This window comes from Protomyctophum parallelum (genome assembly GCF_964188405.1).
Source record: "Protomyctophum parallelum genome assembly, chromosome: 19".
NCBI classification, from domain to species: Eukaryota; Metazoa; Chordata; class Actinopteri; order Myctophiformes; family Myctophidae; genus Protomyctophum; species Protomyctophum parallelum.
In genome coordinates, this window is record NC_139717.1 from 16,580,311 (window position 1) to 16,599,384 (window position 19,074).

Consider the following 19,074-nt stretch of genomic DNA (forward strand, 5'->3'; position numbering starts at 1 on the left):
CTGACTCTACACATAACAATACAAGTAGACACAGTCAATCCACCTTACTCTACACATGACAATACCAGTAGACACACAGCCAATCCATTTGACTACCGCTAACACATACGTTCAGACATCACATCAAACCTCTGAACACAAAGCAAAAATTGCACTCTTGTGAAGCGAGAGGCGCCTCAGGCCTGGTAATTTATAATTTGTTTTGGATGTGCTACATTTCTGATTTTTTGTTTTAATTCCTATTTTTTGAGGCACCTGATAATGTTTGTTTAAAGTGCTCTAAAGAAACATTACCAGGCAAAAAAACATGAAGAAATTCCAGTGATAAAATACAACTATTTCTGAGATGCACGTGATTATCTCATTTTGGGGGGCAACCCCTTTTTGTGTCAGCATTATGTTATGCTTTAGCTATTGAAAAATAGCAGATAGGCCCAGGCCGTAGCGTAACGGTCTGGGCACCGGACTGGTAATCCAGTCGCAGTGTGCCGCGGGTTCGACTCCCGGACCCGACACGGCCTTTACTGCATGTCATCCCCCCATCTCTCTCCCGTTTCCTGTCAGCCTACTGTCTGTCCCTTCAAAAATCAATAAAAGGCGTAAGCCGCAAAAAAATATCTAAAAAAAAAAAAAAAAAAAATAGCAGATCTACAAGCTCATAGCGCGCCACCGAGTGGCGTGCTACGAGCGTGTAGGTCTGCTATTTTTGAAAAATCGAAGAACGACTGACATAGCTTTTTCAGAAAACTGTCAGGATGTAGAAGACATTTTTAGAATCTGATCTCAGGTCAAAAAAGGGTTATATCAACGGGTGGACCTTTTCCTCCGGCATCAGCTGCTGTCTCCTCTGCAGGTCTATGGACCGAGCCAGCAGGTCCTCCAGCTCCCTCTTCCTCTCCTTCATGGAGGCCTCTAGAACCTACAACACACATGGTGCAGAGAACAGTGGGTTACTGATTTCAGGCACCAAAGTGTGCATATCCGTCAGTCCATTGCATTGTGCTCTTTAGAGATGTGAGAGAGACTCTCTACCTGTGCCTGGGCGTGGCTCAGACCTCTGGCCGTCAGTGTCTGGTGTGTGACCAGGACCCAGTCGGTAAGTCTGTTCATCCTGTCCTCAAACTGGCTGTGGCTCTGCAAGTTAGCCTCCACCTCGCCCACCTTCTCCAACAGCTCACGGTTCACCTGTACGAGGGAGAGGGGTGCAGTGGTGATTTTAACAGCTCATTTTGATTTAGTCTTTTGACCAAAAAAAGCATTTAGCTTGAGTCTCATTTTAGTCATCTGAAAAGGTGACTAAAGTCATCTAAATGATCTACCGGTACAGTTGATTTAGTCGACTAAAATGTATTTTGGAGGGCCTTGATGTCGTAATGGCGGATTTTACACTTGGTTGCATGCTGAAAATAGCCGATCTACAAAATCACAATGTGTGCAAGATGTGAGCTTAACAGAAATATCAATATAATTACTCTTAGTCATCATACAGCACCGAAGTCTGACTTCAATATCAGTAGAGGGCGCTAAGCCCACGGCCACGGGTTCATGTACTTTTTATTAGCATTGTAATCCCCATAGGGGGATTTTAGATCGCCTCAAACAAATCATCGAGGCCATTTCACTCATATGGATATGAAGAATTAACTGACGCTAATGTTACTGCTGCTGAATTAGTTACATTTTTGCTAGTCTGTATCAAATATGACTGACTGACGGTCGTAAACGATACAGAGACACCTCCCCGACAATATTGCCGAGACAGTTTGTTTACTTTTGGACCACATTTATTATATGAGAAGATTTTAAGATGACCCCGTGTTATTCTCCATAGAGAAAAACTTCCATGAACCAGGGGATGAACGAGTGACGTCAGGACTTCGGCGCTCAGTCTATAGCTTCGATTTTATTCAGTTCTCATTTAGTTTTCGTCCACGGAAGAGAAAAAAGGTAGTTGAAAAAGTTTCGCCATAGTTTTAGTCGACGAAATGAACACTGGAGGGGTGGGGCAGGGTGAAAGCATATCGCCGTGGGTAGGGTGGTGGTTGTGGGTGAATGAACACTGGAGGGGTGGGGCAGGGTGAAAGCATATCGCCGTGGGTAGGGTGGTGGTTGTGGGTGAATGAACACTGGAGGGGTGGGGCAGGGTGAAAGCATATTGCCGTGGGTAGGGTGGTGGTTGTGGGTGAATGAACACTGGAGGGGTGGGGCAGGGTGAAAGCATATCGCCGTGGGTAGGGTGGTGGTTGTGGGTGAATGAACACTGGAGGGGTGGGGCAGGGTGAAAGCATATTGCCGTGGGTAGGGTGGTGGTTGTGGGTGCAGTGGGGTTCGAGGTACGCTGCATGTTTTTGTACATAAAATATTGCAGCAATTATTGGTGACTCAACAGCAAAGATTGCCTGCTGTTGATGTATATGTTTTTTTTTTAATAGCCCTCTATTTTTTTTTTTTTTTTTATATTTTTTTGCGGCTTACGCCTTTTATTGATTTTTGAAGGGACAGACAGTAGGCTGACAGGAAACGGGAGAGAGATGGGGGGATGACATGCAGTAAAGGCCGTGTCGGGTCCGGGAGTCGAACCCGCGGCACACTGCGACTGGATTACCAGTCCGGTGCCCAGACCGTTACGCTACGGCCTGGGCCAATAGCCCTCTATTGTCTGTGATTGACACATACGTTTATACATTTTAGATCAGCACCGTTAAAAGATTACTTGTAGCCCTGAGCCGGTCGCTAGGCAACAACTTGCTCACCCCTGGACGCACAGAACGTGCTCGAGCATGCGTAGACTACTGTTATAATTACGATATTCTCAGGCTCTTTTCTCGAAAACTACGTCGCTGTCCGTTGGGCTGATCAGACATCCGAGGTTCGGATCAGATTTCAGATTTTGCACGGCATCGCGAATTAGATGTTAACATTTCTGGAGAAAGATGGCGAACGTGAGTTAATGGTATTAGCCTTTTCTTCTCCTCTCATTTGCAGAGACGGGAAAACGGAAGTGATCTCCCCAATTGCGGCCGCGTAAGCCAACAACAATAAAGCTAAAAAATAAAAATATTTAGTTTTACTTTGAATGCATTGAATTCCAGTGCCACTCTCTCTCACCTTGCACCAGTTGAGGTTGATGGTTCGGAGCTTGGCCACATGCTGCTCTCTCTCCTGGGAGCTGACGCTGGCCAGGATCTGTGGGCCGTGCTGGTTCAGCCAACCCAGACGCTCGTTCTGAGCATCCACCTCCAGCGCCAGTGCCTGTCGGAGAGACGGAAGCCTTTGACCTTACCAGGAATCACTCAATATATACGTGTTAACTAATGCCAGTGACACGGGGACAGAGCGAGAAAATAATGTGTGTGTGTGTGTGTGTGTGTGTGTGTGTGTGTGTGTGTGTGTGTGTGTGTGTGTGTGTGTGTGTGTGTGTGTGTGCGCGCGCGCGCTGCGCGCGAGAGAGAGAGAGACAGATGAGATAGATGGCAAAGTCTGAATTTTAACTTTTGTAAATGGGTTGAAATCCATATGCAAGATACACAGTCTGTTTCAAATCCCAATGCTGTACCTACTGCACAAGACTGGGCATAGAGAAATTGGAAAACTCACTAAGTTGTGCAGTAAAATAAGAAAAGAAAACTAAAAAAACCTGAAAATGCAATCTAAGCTGACCATTCTGACCCGCTTCAGCAGCAGAAATAGAAACTGCATTTTCCACCCCGTGAAACTTCAGTTGAGTCAAACGAGGGTGGAGGAGGTGCAGCAGCCACTCGCCATACCTTGAGTTCCTTGAGGTTCTTGTCAGTGGCGGTGACAGGGAGGCAGCTGACAGCACTCTCTGCCTGCTCCAGCCACACAAATAACTCCCCGCTTCTCCGAACCACGTCTGACAGAGCTGGATCACCTCCAGCAAGCCTAAACACACACACACACACACACACACACACACACACACACAGGTAAGAAAGGAAGCAGAGAGGGTAATGGATTTCGGATACAAACAGACAAGCACACACATAGACAAAGGCACCAGAATGTACAGTAAATGCATTCCGAATCAAGACAGCATGTCACACACGCACACACACACACACACACACACACACACACACGCACGCACACAAACACATGCACACGCATCTCCATTTGCCCAAAATGTCACAGGGTCTAATGCTAACATTTACATTTATATTACAGCTGTAATGCTGATCGAGCATGCTGATAACATTCACCTGCCGATACAGAAAGTTATGAGCTAATATTACTTTTGGTTAACTTGCCTGCGCCACTGTTGGAAAGGGAGCTCTACCCTCTACACAAAGCCACGCTATAAAATCAAGATGATCTATGGCCCATAATACTCAAGGGAATGATTCATTACCCGTGGTTCCCAAACTTCTTAGCCCGTGACCCAAAAGAGAAACTGTACGTCTACCCAGGACCCAAACTAGTGGAAAGAATAGATCTACAAGCTCACAAAACGTTCTAATTTATGGATTTTCTTAGATTTCTTTGTGAGATTACATCACAAATGTAATCGATTGATTTTTATTTTTATTTTATTTTTGGGGAATGTTTCAATGTGTAGGCCTATTGAAACAATAATAAATAAAAACGTAGGAAACCAAAAAATACCAGTGTTTGGAAAACAGCGATCGCATCTTTGTCCCTATTTGACATCTGAATCCAAGCTCCTTAACCCATTTTGGGTGGGAACCCTTTTGGTGTTAGCATCATGTCATGCTTTAGCTATTGAAAAATAGCAGATCAGCTCATAGCGCGCCACCGAGTGGCACGCTACGAGCTTGTAGGTCTGCTATTTTTGAAAAATGGAAGAACGACTGCCATAGAAACATAGCTTTTTCAGAAAACTGTCAGGATGTAGAAGACATTTATAGAATCTGATCTCAGGTCAAAATGTGTGTGTGTGTTGCCATGGATACAAATACCTGCGCTGTCTGTCAAGGACTTGCCGGTTGATGGCCCTCCAGCGCTGGCCCAGGGTCGCCAGCTTCTCCTCGAGCAGAGGTCCGTCGGGGGCCGACAGCTGTCCGATTATCTGCTCCCCGGTGCGGTTCAGCACCGCCAGGACGGCCTGGTGGTGGACCAGGCCTTCCTCCAGCTCCTGAAGTAGGCAAGTGTAAGAGAGGGAGAGGGAGAGAGGGAGAGAGAGAGCGAGAGAGAGGGAAGAAGGATGGATCAATACAAGCACATGAACCCTTTCACTCAGGCCCAAATCCCCCGGCTCGAGTTTGTCTTTCCAGGGGACAAATATTCGATTGACACGCATGTGTGATTTGTGGCAAATGGGGATTTATGCTGCAGAGTCTCCACTTCCACCGAGAGAGATTTAACAGAACCCATAAAGTAGGAAGAGTGAGCTTAAAGTCAGCCTGGGGAGTGAGTCAGCTAATTGATCTCTCACTTTGCACACACTTGATCTTGCATCACACGTTTCTGTGCTTCATAAAAAGCCTGATATACTATTGTCATGTGCTTTTGCCGTTTTAAATGACATGTCTAATGTTTTAAAATTGAAATAGATCTGCATATTCAACATTGACGAGGCACAGAGCTGAGCGCACTGATATAACAGACAGCAGCGCAAATTGTTTACAGGTTTACACAGTGACAGCACGCACACACAGACAGACAGACAGAATATTCTGTAGGCTATAATACACTGCAGTGTTTTTATGTGTTTTCTTAAGCAATTGATTAATGTACTCGTCCTAATTTCGATCAGGGCTTCAGTCTCCTCATTCGACCACGTCTATCCACGGTATCCACGGGACATCTTTGCGCTGCGTAAAATATGCCTTCTCCGTCTCCAACGGTGTTCAGCTCCTCACCCGCCACATTGTTTGCTTCATTTCCTTTATTTACTGCGGATTACATTCACACCTGCACCGAATCGTAATCAAGTGTGATTGGAAGTGAAGCGAAACCTCTGTTTTTGCTCGGAGTAAAATGTGGTTATTTGATACGCATTAGGATTCGAATGAGCCTTCACACCTGCCAAACGAAGTGCACTTTCTGAAAATGCGCAGTAGGATTCGTTTTAATCGCAGCAAAGCTCTCTGGTGTGAATGTGACCTTAGTTGTGCGCCGGTGTTGTGCATTGAAAATAGTTAACTCTACGAGCTCAGTTACAGATCTATAAGCTGGGGCGGCGGTAGATCAGGGGTAGAGTGGCCGGATGGTAACCGCAAGGTTACCAGTTAAAACCCGGGCTCCCCCAGAGTTAGTGTCGAAGTGTCCTTGAGCAAGACACTGAACCCCTAATTGCACCTGAGGTGCAGGTTGGTGCCTTGCATGGTTTCCGCCGCCATCGGCGTATGAATGCGTGTGTGAATGGGTGAATGTAATGCACAATCTATGTAAAGCGCCTTGGATGAAGGCGCTATATAAATGCACCATTCATAAGCTGACCTTGTAGATCCGCTATCTTCGGTGCGTGACACAGGTGTGCAGTTAAGTATAAATCCCGCTTAATAAAGAGTTAGTGGAAGGAACAAGCTTGCTGGAGGCAAGGGCAGCCCTGGCTCTGGCAGTCAGGTGCATGACGATGCCAATAATGGTGGAGAGGCAATCCAGGTATGTCAGACCCCTCAAAGAACTCACTCCTCTATGGGGAGGAGGCAATTAGTAATAATGAAGCCAAGCCAATTAAGAAAATGTGTTCTCTCCGTTGCCATCTCGCACACGACTCTCGTTTTCACTTCTGTACTTTGCCAGCACTATATAATTACTGCACTGGACAATTAAAATACCGTAGATGTGATGTGTCGGTTGATTAGGTACAGTACAATGATCATTGGTATGCATATTTAAAGTATCTCAATCAAACTCTCCCAGCTGTTACAGTCACTAATGAAAACATATTGCTGTTGCGTATTCATTGGCTAGGATTAATTTAGTTTTTCGGTAAGTAAACATTCAGTATGGCTCCTATGTTAATACATCAGTTATGGTTGGTTTACATTGACCTTAAATTTCCAAATAGTAGCACTACCGAAAATACCCACCCACGACCCAATACCCACCGGGCGTCTGACACCATGCTGCGTATTAAACGCCTCTTCCGAATAAATGCCCCTGCTCCGTTTAACCCATTTTGGGCGGGAACCCCGCCCAGGTGTTAGCATTATGCTATGCTTTAGCTATTTTTGAAAAATCGAAGAACGACTGACATAGAAACATAGCTTTTTCAGAAAACTGTCGGGATGTAGAAGACATTTTTAGAATCTGATCTCAGAATGGGTTAAACGCAGGGGTTATTACACAGAGAGAGAGAGAGAGAGAGAGAGAGAGAGAGAGAGAGAGAGAGAGAGAGAGAGAGAGAGAGACAGAGAGAGAGAGAGAGACAGAGAGAGAGACAGAGAGAGACACAGAGAGAGACACAGAGAGAGACAGAGAGAGAGAGAGACAGCAGTGTCCTGTGACCGTCCTGACCTCCTGGTGTCTCCTGGCGGTGTCCAGGTGCAGCTGTCCGTCGGGGCCGCTGCTCTCGGCCAGCAGCGTCTCCGTGTCCGCCAGCCACTGGCCCAGGTCATTCATGTCACAGTGCAACTGCCTCCACTCCTCTAAGGCACGGTCAAACCTCCTACAGGGCAGACAGACAGACGGAGAGACAGACACACACGCGCACACACATACACAGTCACACACCATATTAGAATCGAACATAACAGTGATAGCAATTGCCAAAACAGTTCCCAGTTATATTACCGGCATGCCTGGCCAGACCATCTGCACTGCAGGATAACATTTCCCTACTATCACTCCACATTTCATATCTCCACATTTCTCTCCACTGTCACGTTCAAATAAAAAGGCTTAAAAATTCCTTTACCCCCCGAAAATAAAATACATTTCGGTCACAACAGGGCTATTTCCTCATGGACGGGATCCAATCTGATCCAAGAAGGAAACAGATTTGGACAAGCTGCTTCAACAATATATTCTGTTGGATCTTCTTTTTTTTAATCGATTGCTTATTTGATTAATAGAATAATCGAGGAGTGCGCGTGTTATTTTTATATACAATTATTCATCAGTATATAATTTAGAGAAGCCAATATTTTTCACCCCTTTCTTTTCTCCCACTGCTGTTTGTACCCTATGGGCACACCTGCCAGTAAGAAGCCCAAACTGGGACTCAACATTCCCAAATTTCAACCCTCCCCGCCTCCCTCCACTGAACACAGGCCAATGGGCTATATGCACACACTTCCTTCACAGGTGTTACCGCTGATACTAATGAAGGCTCTGTTCCATTCCTCGTCAAACAGAGTCACGGTGATGCTATTGTGCATGTTAGCTCACTGGAAACACTCACCAGTGGGTCTCAAAGTGTCATTGATTGGGTTCCAAATGGCCCCATACGGGTGTGTACAGTAACTCTGAGAGTTGACAAATGGAACCAAATGGACCCGTACACTCTCAGAGTTATGGGGGGGGGGGGGGGGGGGGGGGGGGGGGGGGGGGGGGCTTGAAATTAAAAAGTTTGAGAACCACTGTACACTAAATGGAACAGAGCCTTAAGTATCATGGTATAACACCTGTCAAGGAAGTAGGGAAGCGGGCCGTTATTCTGTGTGCATAGAGCCAAATCAGCCAATTATATTCATAGACGCTTGGCCAAGCCGGATGCGCGTGGATTCGAACCCCTGAACTCCACTGTGGTGGACAGACACTTTACTCCTGTACTACCAGAGGGCACATTCTTTTTTTTTTGTAATAATATGTAAAAAAATCGACATGAAAAATACTTTGTCCAAGTAACCACTTAACAATTTGGGCATTTACCAGACGCTCTTAATACAGAGCGATAAAACAGCCTATTTTTATATTTTGTTATGCAATGGTGTGGTGCAACAATATTGAATATGGCTGATCTGCAAGGTCACAACACACCACATTACTTTTTTTTGTATCATTTCATCTGTATACTCCATTATTTAGATCGAAGGACTCCGTGATTGCAAAAGGCACAGATCCATAAATGTCCCGTCTTCAAAATGTGCCTATAGTTCATCGCAATGTGTGCTCCCACCCTGTGCTCAACGTATTGTTGTTTACGCCCAATAAATTGTGTGTCTAGTAATCAAGGTCACCGGTGAGCCTGTGTGAGAGTGAGAGAGTGTTGATGTGTAGAGTGAGTGAGTGAGTTTGTCTGCAAATGAATGATGGAGTCGGTCAGTGAGTGAATTAATGGAATGACAACAGAGTCTGTGAGGGAGAGCGAGTGTCTACGCACAACAACACATTTGTTTGTGCCTAAGGAACAGTACCGACAATAATCAAGGTCACCACCAGAGTGTGTGTGTGTGCATACTGTGTACGCATGCAGTTGTGTGTGGATGGGTGTGTATCTGTTCATCTGTTCTTGCCGCCTCTAGACTAATCAGACAGTCGACATTCAAAATGGGTCAGGTCACACACACACACACACACACACACACACACACACACACACACACACACACACACACACACACACACACACACACACACACACACACACACACACACTATGATTGATTCATTTGATTCCATATGTCCTTCTCTTCTCGTGATGGAGGCACCTTGTGACAAAGTGATTTGTTAAAACCACTCTATGAATACATTTGTTTTGATTGACTGCTGAAACCTTTTTCAGCATTAACCTTTTAGTATTTTTTAGCTCATTCTGCACTGCTCTTATAAACACAAAAAACCCGGATTTAACCTCAATTCTGGTAAAGCACAATGCTGTGTTTGCGTCTGTGCACCTGTATGATGCAAATGCATAAAGAACTGTCTCGCTCTATGCATATGGTCCCATGTTGGCCCTGGTCTGTTGTTTTTATGTCCACCTGTGTCTGTTTTTCTGTTTGTCTTGTAGTTTATTTATCTGGTCACATTATGCTGCTGTAACGGCTCAATTTACCTTTGGGGATTAATTAATTAAAGGACAGGCACATACCTGCCCGGGATATCCGTGTACCCCTGTGGCACACCATGGTAATGCGATGCTCAGCGAATCGCGGCATACTGTACAGTATTTGTTAAAATTATGTTTTTATGTGGACACACCCACCAGTTCACTAAGTATGCCTGGTTTGCCTGGTGGGTGGTGATGGGTGGTGATCCACCTGGAATGAGTCCGCACCCACAGCTGTTGTATGATAAAGGGGGATGGGTTAGGCGTTAGGGATGCTACTGTGATGTCACTATATACAGGGCTCGAAATTAACTTTTTTACTTGGTAGCACTGGTGCTCCCAAATTCAGAAGCACCAGAAAAAAATTAGGAGCACCCACCAAAATTGTACGAGCACCAATATGTAATCGATTTTTTACATTCATTATTATTACACTTGTAGCCTACAACAGTGGTTCCCAACATTTTTCATGTCAAGGACCCCCAAATTGACACTCATTAGCCCACGGACCCCCATTTGAAAATATATGCCAGGGACACCCATAAGAGAAGATTTGTACGGCTCTAGCAGTGATTTTCAGTTATTTACATTTCAAGGACCCCCAGTTTGACCTGAATTAGGCTACCGTTCCCCATTTCTATCTCTGGGACCCCACTGTATATTGCAAAATCAAAGTTAATTTAACTGAGTGTACAAATGTACAGTGAAATTGGTTTACCCATAGTATGTAGTACACTCTCAGAGTTTCAGACCCATAAGGGTCCATTTTGTTCCTTACTATCATTTAGCTGAGGACCCCTAGGGGTCCCCAGACCCCACTTTGGGAACCACTGGCCTACAAGCCAGTTGGTATGAGATGGCATTTTTGTGGCAATAAACCAGTTGAAAATATAATAAATTCTAAATACTGTCTCTGCTATAATTTCTGGATTTGTAAATGGCTACAAAACCCTTGTTTTATGTAGGCCTGCTTTTTGATTGAAGTTAAAAAAAAAATATATATATATATATATATATATATATATATATATATATATATATATATACTGTATATATTTATGAGAAGTTATTTTCATAACATCGTTAATTTTCATGTCTAGGAAAATGTCTAGTGTGTGTGTGTGTGTGTGTGTGTTGCCTCCACATATTCCATTGAATTGAGCCCTTTTGTTGTCTCTCACAGCTGAGGTCCAGCTGATGTTAATCACCCAATCAGTCCACGGACTGACGGGAGGTTAGAGGAAGAGCAGAAGAAGCCAAGGAGATATTTCTTTAAAAAATCATAACTCTGGACTAGGAACTTTTGACATGCTCAGATCGTTATGCTCTACAAGTTGAAATCAACTTTCGGTCGCGATCGTTTTGGTCGCACTACAGTAATTATATGCAGTAGCACTGGTGCTCCCAGTAATATTTTTAGATCGCACAGATTAAAATTCAGGCGCATTTGCGACCAAAATGGTCGCAATTTCGAGCCCTGTATATATCACAGTGTTTTTCATTGGCACGTTTGACTGTCAAGGTTTCAGCCTCCACGACATCATTGATTGCACATAACAACCACTAATGAAGTACTGTCACCTCAAAAACACATGAAAAACTGGATAAAATACAAACATCCCAGCACTCCATCTTTAGATAGATATCTCGTCCAGGCTCACCCCTTGCGGTGGTTGTACATGCGGTTGAGCCGGTCCCACTCTGCGTTGAGCTGGGTGAGGGCGTCTCCGATCTGGGCCACTTCGCTGGGCGAGGCGCCCTGGGTGGTGTCGGGCTGGCGCTCGTGGATCGATACCACATGGTCGCCTAGGCGGTCGAGGCTCTCCTTGATATTCTAAAAAAGAAAAAGCATAAAGATATTATATCAGGTTCATCATCAAGATCAGGCACGTCTTGAGACCTGAGTTGTCCTATAGCTTTTAACCACTTTAACCATTATTTTAGCTGTTGAAACATAGCAGATCTACAAGCTCATAGCCGCGCTATGAGCTTGTAGATCTGCTATTTTTATTTAAATCGTGAAAATTTGAGCTAATCTTTGAATATATATTCTTTCCCAGTGAACACTTTTGACTTTTAAGGTGAATTGAACATGGTGGACCCTATTGTAAGTGTAATGCTTTATGGTGTCGTCCACAGTTTGTATTGAGTTGTGCTTGAAATGTACTGTAATTCTCCAATCTTTTAATACATTCTTCAATCAATCAATCAAACTCAAATATTTGCTTCTGGGCGATCCCTGAAACAATTTTGAGATGGGGCGTCAGGCGGCCAATTAAATATAATCCTGGGGGTCCTTGACATGAAATAGTTTGAGAACCACTGACATAGAAACATAGGCTTTTTTCAGAAAACTGTCTGAAAGGATTTAGAAGACATTTTATAGAATCTGGTCTCAGGTCTCAATGGGTTAAAACATTGGTTCTCAAACTGGCGTCTGGGGACCCCCAGCCAGGGGTCATTGAGGGGGTTCCAGGGGGTCCCCAGATAGATTATCTGGAACCAAATGGATTCTGTGGCTGTAACTCTGAGAGTGTAGATTTCTACACTCTCAGAGTTACAGCCACAGAATCCATTTGGTGGTCCACGATCCAATGCGGGGGTTCTCAAAGTGAGGACCCCCCCGCATTGGACCGTGGATTTTCAAAAACACTTAATGCTTTAGCTATTGAAAAATAGCAGATCTACAAGCTCATAGCTTGTAGGTCTGCTATTTTTTAAAAATCGAAGTACGACCGACATGGAAACGTAGCTTTTTCGGAAAACTGTCAGGATGTAGAAGACATTTTTTTAAATCTGATCTCAGGTCAGAATGGGTTAAAAGCCCTGTATATACCTTGAGCGTGTCCTCCTGACAGGAGAAGTCCTCGTAGAGTCCTCCGCTGAGCTCCGAGGAGTTGAGCAGCAGCTCGTTGTCTGCCATGGCCAACAGCACCTTGTTGACGTCCAGCAGGTAGTCCGAGGGACTCCGAGAAGAACCGGCCGCGTCCAGCACGCGCTGCTCCGCCATGCGCTGCTCCGCCACGCACTGCTCCGCCACGCACTGCTCCGCCACGCGCTGCTCAGCCACGCACTGCTCCGCCACGCGCTGCTCAGCCACGCACTGCTCCACCTGCTGCTGGCAACACAGGACAGACAGAGAGAGAAAGGAAGGATGAGGGATTTATTATGTATTATCCTAAAACGTGAGGACGGAAAAGTGAGGACGCCCCAAAAGTGATTGGCCCGGAATGTGGTGATGTATGCTGCTAAGAGCGGTCCCTTCCTTCACACCAGTGTGATTTCTTTTTGAGGGCCGCGCAAGCGAGCCCCTCCTATGTCCAGCTTTGAGGGTTTGTGCTAGGGATGTCAGTAACGTTTAATTTCCCAGCCGGGTAGCCGATGGCATTATCCTGTAAATTAATTAACGGTTGTTATTATTATTTTTTATTTATTTATAGGCTACCCCAAATGTAATATGAATATAGGCTACATGATTAACATTGGTAGACGAATAGTATACATTGATGTATGCTCCTTTTAAAAGACAAACAAAAAAAGGAGCATTTAACAATATAAAGAAATTGTTGTAGGCTTAATCGTCAATAAAAAATGCATCACATCTACACGCATGCATCTGCGCGTCTACAGTACAGGGGTCCGCCTCGTCCTAGTCCAGAACATAAAGAAGTCCTAGTCCAGATCTGAGCAACCTATACCTATAAAGCCACTGGCCGCATGGGCCTTATTTTTATTATTAAGAAGAAGATCAGCATGCATGTCAACGTGTTCCATTTGTTGACTTTCCGCTGACGAGAAAACCCTCAAACATCGATAGCACATGGCTAACTTGATAGCCGTAAGCCGTGCCAGTGTGGGGAGACGGATAGGAGGAAGCAGCAGCGGCTTGGAAAGTTCTCCCTCCATGCCAATAATGGATTTAATAATGCCAAGTAGGCCTCTGCATTGATACGGTCGACATGTTGTGTTAATCTCGTCTCGCGGTCACTCGCTTTTAGTTCTGACTACCACAAAGCTACCGTTGTAGCCATCTAGCCATTGAAGTACAACAGAGAACTTTGTGCCATTGAGGGGGCAGAAAACGGCGCTTGAGCGCTGTTCATGCAGAGTGTGACAAGCTGGAGTTTGCAATACAACGCGGGCCGGGTGGCGCAAATAACAGCAATTTTAGGCATGTGTGCAACATGACAACTGTTTTAAAGTATTGTACAGTGACAACTACAGTCTCTGTAATGTTTATGTTGTACCATTACTAAAAACTATCTAAAATAAAGGGATTTAAGATCAGAACACGCATTTATTATTATGCAAATTAACCGTAAAGCTGATAAATATACTCGGATATTTCTTAACGGTCGGGTAACTACCCGTTGACCCGTGTGTGTGTGTGTGTGAGTGTGTGTGTGTGTGAGTGTGTGTGTGAGTGTGAGTGTGAGTGTGAGTGTGAGTGTGAGTGCCTGTCACCTCAACACACAGCTCGCTCGTTTGTTCCGTGAAGCTGTACGAGGAGGAAGAATCCATTGAGACCTCCATCTGCCTGCTTCGCAGTACCCTCAACTCCTAAGAGAGAGACGCACACACACACACACACACACACACAGTTTGTCGAGGCACAAACGTCCTAAACCCTACATTGGTAGTCCAGAATTAAGCTTCACTGAAGAACAACGGCACACATGTTTTACAAGCTCCAAGGAGTTACTTTATTAACACATGTGATGCTGAGGACGGGTATCCTCGTCCTAGTAAATAATTAAACGAGGTGCGGCGGACGAGTATACTCGTCCTAAGGCGATATCGATATAAGATTGCCTCTCTATTTTGCATTTTTGGAATCGCTCCGGTTGCTAGGCATGGTTGCTAGGGCCTCGTCTGCGGGATGCGAGCGGCTCACCCAACCTGTGAGCAGAATAGTGGCTCTGCAGCCAGAGAAGCATTAGTCTCACCCTGTGAGCATAATACTAGCTCTGCAGCCAGAGAAGCATGAGTCTCACCCTGTGAGCAGAATACTGGCTCTGCAGCCAGAGAAGCATGAGTCTCACCCTGTGAGCAGAATACTGGCTCTGCAGCCAGAGAAGCATGAGTCTCACCCTGTGAGCAGAATATTAGCTCTGCAGCCGGAGCAGCATGAGTCTCACCCTGTGAGCAGAATACTGGCTCTGCAGCCGGGGGAGCATGAGTCTCACCCTGTGAGCAGAATACTAGCTCTGCAGCCGGAGCAGCATGAGTCTCACCCTGTGAGCAGAATACTAGCTCTGCAGCCGGAGAAGCATGAGTCTCACCCTGTGAGCAGAATACTGGCTCTGTAGCCGGAGCAGCATGAATCTCACCCTGTGAGCAGAATACTAGCTCTGTAGCCGGAGCAGCATGAGTCTCACCCTGTGAGCAGAATACTAGCTCTGCAGCCGGAGAAGCATGAGTCTCACCCTGTGAGCAGAATACTGGCTCTGCAGCCGGAGCAGCATGAGTCTCACCCTGTGAGCAGAATACTGGCTCTGCAGCCGGAGCAGCATGAGTGTCAGCTCCTCCCTCTGAGCATCGGAGGACGCCTGCTGTAGCACCTCTTCTCCTCGCCTCAGCAGGTCCTCCACGGCCGCCTTCTCCTCGTCCATCTGGTGACAAAAAAATGTATAAATGTGGAAGGTCAAAGATTGCGTTGTCGGTAGTAGCGCTAAACGTCAGTGCTGGCGGTTACCGTCAGAGTTTTGAATGGCTCTCTTGCAAACAACGAGGCATTGGCCCGACGGGGGAGGCAGAGGCAAATTGTGTTTGGGGTGGGAAAAGAAAGCAAGTGTTGTCGAACGGCCCAGCGACCTTGACAAGGACCAGTGTGTGGCAACGCCATGAACCTTGATAACACAGGCTGGGAGTTACACACTGACCAATCAAAGCTCGGCTTATCACACGGCAACAATTTTACACGGCTCATATCTCGCCCGAATGAATGCCTCATAAAATGTATGAGGAGATTAAATGTCCCTATAGTTGATAAGACACAAAAAGAGAGTAATACTGTAGGCGCTACTTAGACATTTGCAAAGGCAATGATGTGGGGCTTTTTTGCTCTATTGTCATGTGACAAACTAATGAAAAGCATAGGACGACAATAGAGAAATGTACACAAAATACTACTACGGTATGTTCGAAAACCATAATTATATGAATCATTATAAATCACATGGAAAACTAAATGAGTGGGCGGCAGTGGCACAGGGGTAGTGGTCGGTGGAGCAGCCGGATGGAACCGGTTCCCAGTTTGATCCCAGGCTCCCCCAGAGTTAGTGTCGCAGTGTCCTTGAGCAAGACTCTGAACCCCTAATTGCTGGTGCAGGTGGGTGCCTTGTATAGTTTCCTCTGCTGTCGGTGTGTGAATGTGTGTGTGAATGTAATGCACAATCCATGTAAAGCGCTTTGGATGAAAAGCGCTATATAAATGCACCATTTAACTATAGTTTCGCTTATTTTCTTTTGTAGGTAAATTAATCTCGTTCTCTCGGGGGCAGCGCTTAACCAGTTAAACTCTGTTCATGTCAATGGTGTTTTTTAATGTTTGTTTGAGGAAAAACAAACCTGTATATATGCTCAGAAATCACACATGCATGAAGTGAGGGGCGCACTTATCATCATACCTCATCATAAATCTCATTCTGGCCAATCACAATTTGCGCCCACTTTTGTCATCAATGTTGTGTTTGTGTTCACACAACCCCTCAAAGCTAGACATAGGAGGGGCCAGCGCCCCTCAAAAACAAACGTGGTGTGTGCGTACCTTGTCATCATCCAGAGCGTGTGCTGGGTCCTGCTGTTGCTGCAGGGCCCGGAGTGCGTCGCGAAGCTCCGTCTGAAATCCCTGCACTTCACTGGGCTCCGGGGCTCCCACGGCGTCGGCCTCGCTCACTACCTCCACCTGCTTCTGAACCACATGCTGAGAAATGGTGGGAGGCGTCACTAAAAGAACCTTCTGAACCACATGCTGAGAAATGGTGGGAGGCGTCACTAAAAGAACCTTCTGAACCACATGCTGAGAAATGGTGGGAGGTGTCACTAAAAGAACCTTCTGAACCACATGCTGAGAAATGGTGGGAGGTGTCACTAAAAGAACCTTCTGAACCACATGCTGAGAAATGGTGGGAGGTGTCACTAAAAGAACCTTCTGAACCACATGCTGAGAAATGGTGGGAGGCGTCACTAAAAGAACCTTCTGAACCACATGCTGAGAAATGGTGGGAGGTGTCACTAAAAGAACCTTCTGAACCACATGCTGAGAAATGGTGGGAGGCGTCACTAAAAGAAACTTCTGAACAACATGCTGAGAAATGGTGGGAGGTGTCACTAAAAGAACCTTCTGAACCACATGCTGAGAAATGGTGGGAGGCGTCACTAAAAGAACCTTCTGAACAACATGCTGAGAAATGGTGGGAGGTGTCACTAAAAGAACCTTCTGAACCACATGCTGAGAAATGGTGGGAGGTGTCACTAAAAGAACCTTCTGAACCACATGCTGAGAAATGGTGGGAGGCGTCACTAAAAGAAACTTCTGAACCACATGCTGAGAAATGGTGGGAGGCGTCACTAAAAGAACCTTCTGAACCACATGCTGAGAAATGGTGGGAGGCGTCACTAAAAGAACCTTCTGAACCACATGCTGAGAAATGGTGGGAGGTGTCACTAAAAGAACCTTCTGAACCACATGCTGAGAAATGGTGGGAGGTGTCACTAAAAGAACCTTCTGAACCACATGCTGAGAAATGGTGGGAGGCGTCACTAAAAGAACCTTCTGAACCACATGCTGAGAAATGGTGGGAGGTGTCACTAAAAGAACCTTCTGAACCACATGCTGAGAAATGGTGGGAGGTGTCACTAAAAGAACCTTCTGAACCACATGCTGAGAAATGGTGGGAGGTGTCACTAAAAGAACCTTCTGAACCACATGCTGAGAAATGGTGGGAGGTGTCACTAAAAGAACCTTCTGAACCACATGCTGAGAAATGGTGGGAGGTGTCACTAAAAGAACCTTCTGAACCACATGCTGAGAAATGGTGGGAGGCGTCACTAAAAGAACCTTCTGAACCACATGCTGAGAAATGGTGGGAGGTGTCACTAAAAGAACCTTCTGAACCACATGCTGAGAAATGGTGGGAGGCGTCACTAAAAGAACCTTCTGAACCACATGCTGAGAAATGGTGGGAGGCATCAATTAAAAGCAAACCTCAGGCAGCTCAGAGAGAACAACGCTGACAAACAACACACCAACGATGACAATAGGTGTGACTAATTAATTAACAATGACACAGAATAAAATGTGCGGTAGTCTGGGTCTATAATAATGCGATATAGCCACATTTACAATGCACTAGAACAATGATAATGACAATGTATTAAAGACAGGCTTTAAAGACAAGCTTTAATTAAGTAAAGTGTTGCAATTATCACTTCACATTGGATTCTCAATCGTTCTTAAAAGGATTTTTGCAATAAAACTGTTCACAATTGCATTTAGTGACTTCCTGGAATCAGTCAGGTTCCAGTGAAATGGGTGTGTACCTGTAGAACCATCTCCACTTGTTGATCCATCTCCACATGCTGAACCATCTCCACTGTCTCAACCATGTCTATGTGCTGGTCCACCTCGTCCCCACTAGGTTCCAGACTAGTCAACATCTAGGATGCCAGAAACAGAAGGAGATGAAAAAGAGGTAGCTGGCAAGGGATTTTTTTGATTACACACAGTGGCGTGCACAGATAGACACTAGGGGGTGCTAGAGCACCACCTGCCCTTGCCCTCTGGACAGCAATCTGCCCTTAAAAAATAAAAATAAAGTACAGTGGACCTTGGTGACATTGATCAATTCTTGATTAAAAAAGCTTCTAATACAGTATATTGTATTTATGCCCCAAAATCTATAAATCTCACACTATTAAGGCAACCGGCCGGTTCCACGCGCTGCACAAGGTGCCCTTTTTTCACTTGAGCACCTGCCCCTCTAAATGTCTGTGCACCCCACTGATTACACCTATAGCAATAATTGACATTGAGTGTGAACTGTACAAACAGACTTTAAATGTGTAAATACATTATACTTTGACGCCATATTCCTTGTCCCTCTGGATGCATACTGTAGGCAAAGTTTGTGTTGGTGCAGATCATCGTTGACTTT

The 19,074-nt window shown here is 45.4% G+C and overlaps 1 protein-coding gene across 1 annotated transcript in view; it reads right to left on the reverse strand.

The window, feature by feature from the left end:
* utrn (utrophin) overlaps positions 1-19,074 on the reverse strand; it is a 285,060-nt gene that overhangs the window by 191,060 nt on the left and 74,926 nt on the right. Inside the window, 12 exon segments of the mRNA XM_083790820.1 lie at positions 818-919; positions 1,033-1,185; positions 3,109-3,252; positions 3,768-3,903; positions 4,938-5,113; positions 7,444-7,594; positions 11,578-11,750; positions 12,753-13,031; positions 14,381-14,476; positions 15,391-15,528; positions 16,686-16,841; positions 18,461-18,577. Coding sequence (XP_083646946.1) covers positions 818-919; positions 1,033-1,185; positions 3,109-3,252; positions 3,768-3,903; positions 4,938-5,113; positions 7,444-7,594; positions 11,578-11,750; positions 12,753-13,031; positions 14,381-14,476; positions 15,391-15,528; positions 16,686-16,841; positions 18,461-18,577 — 1,821 coding nt within the window.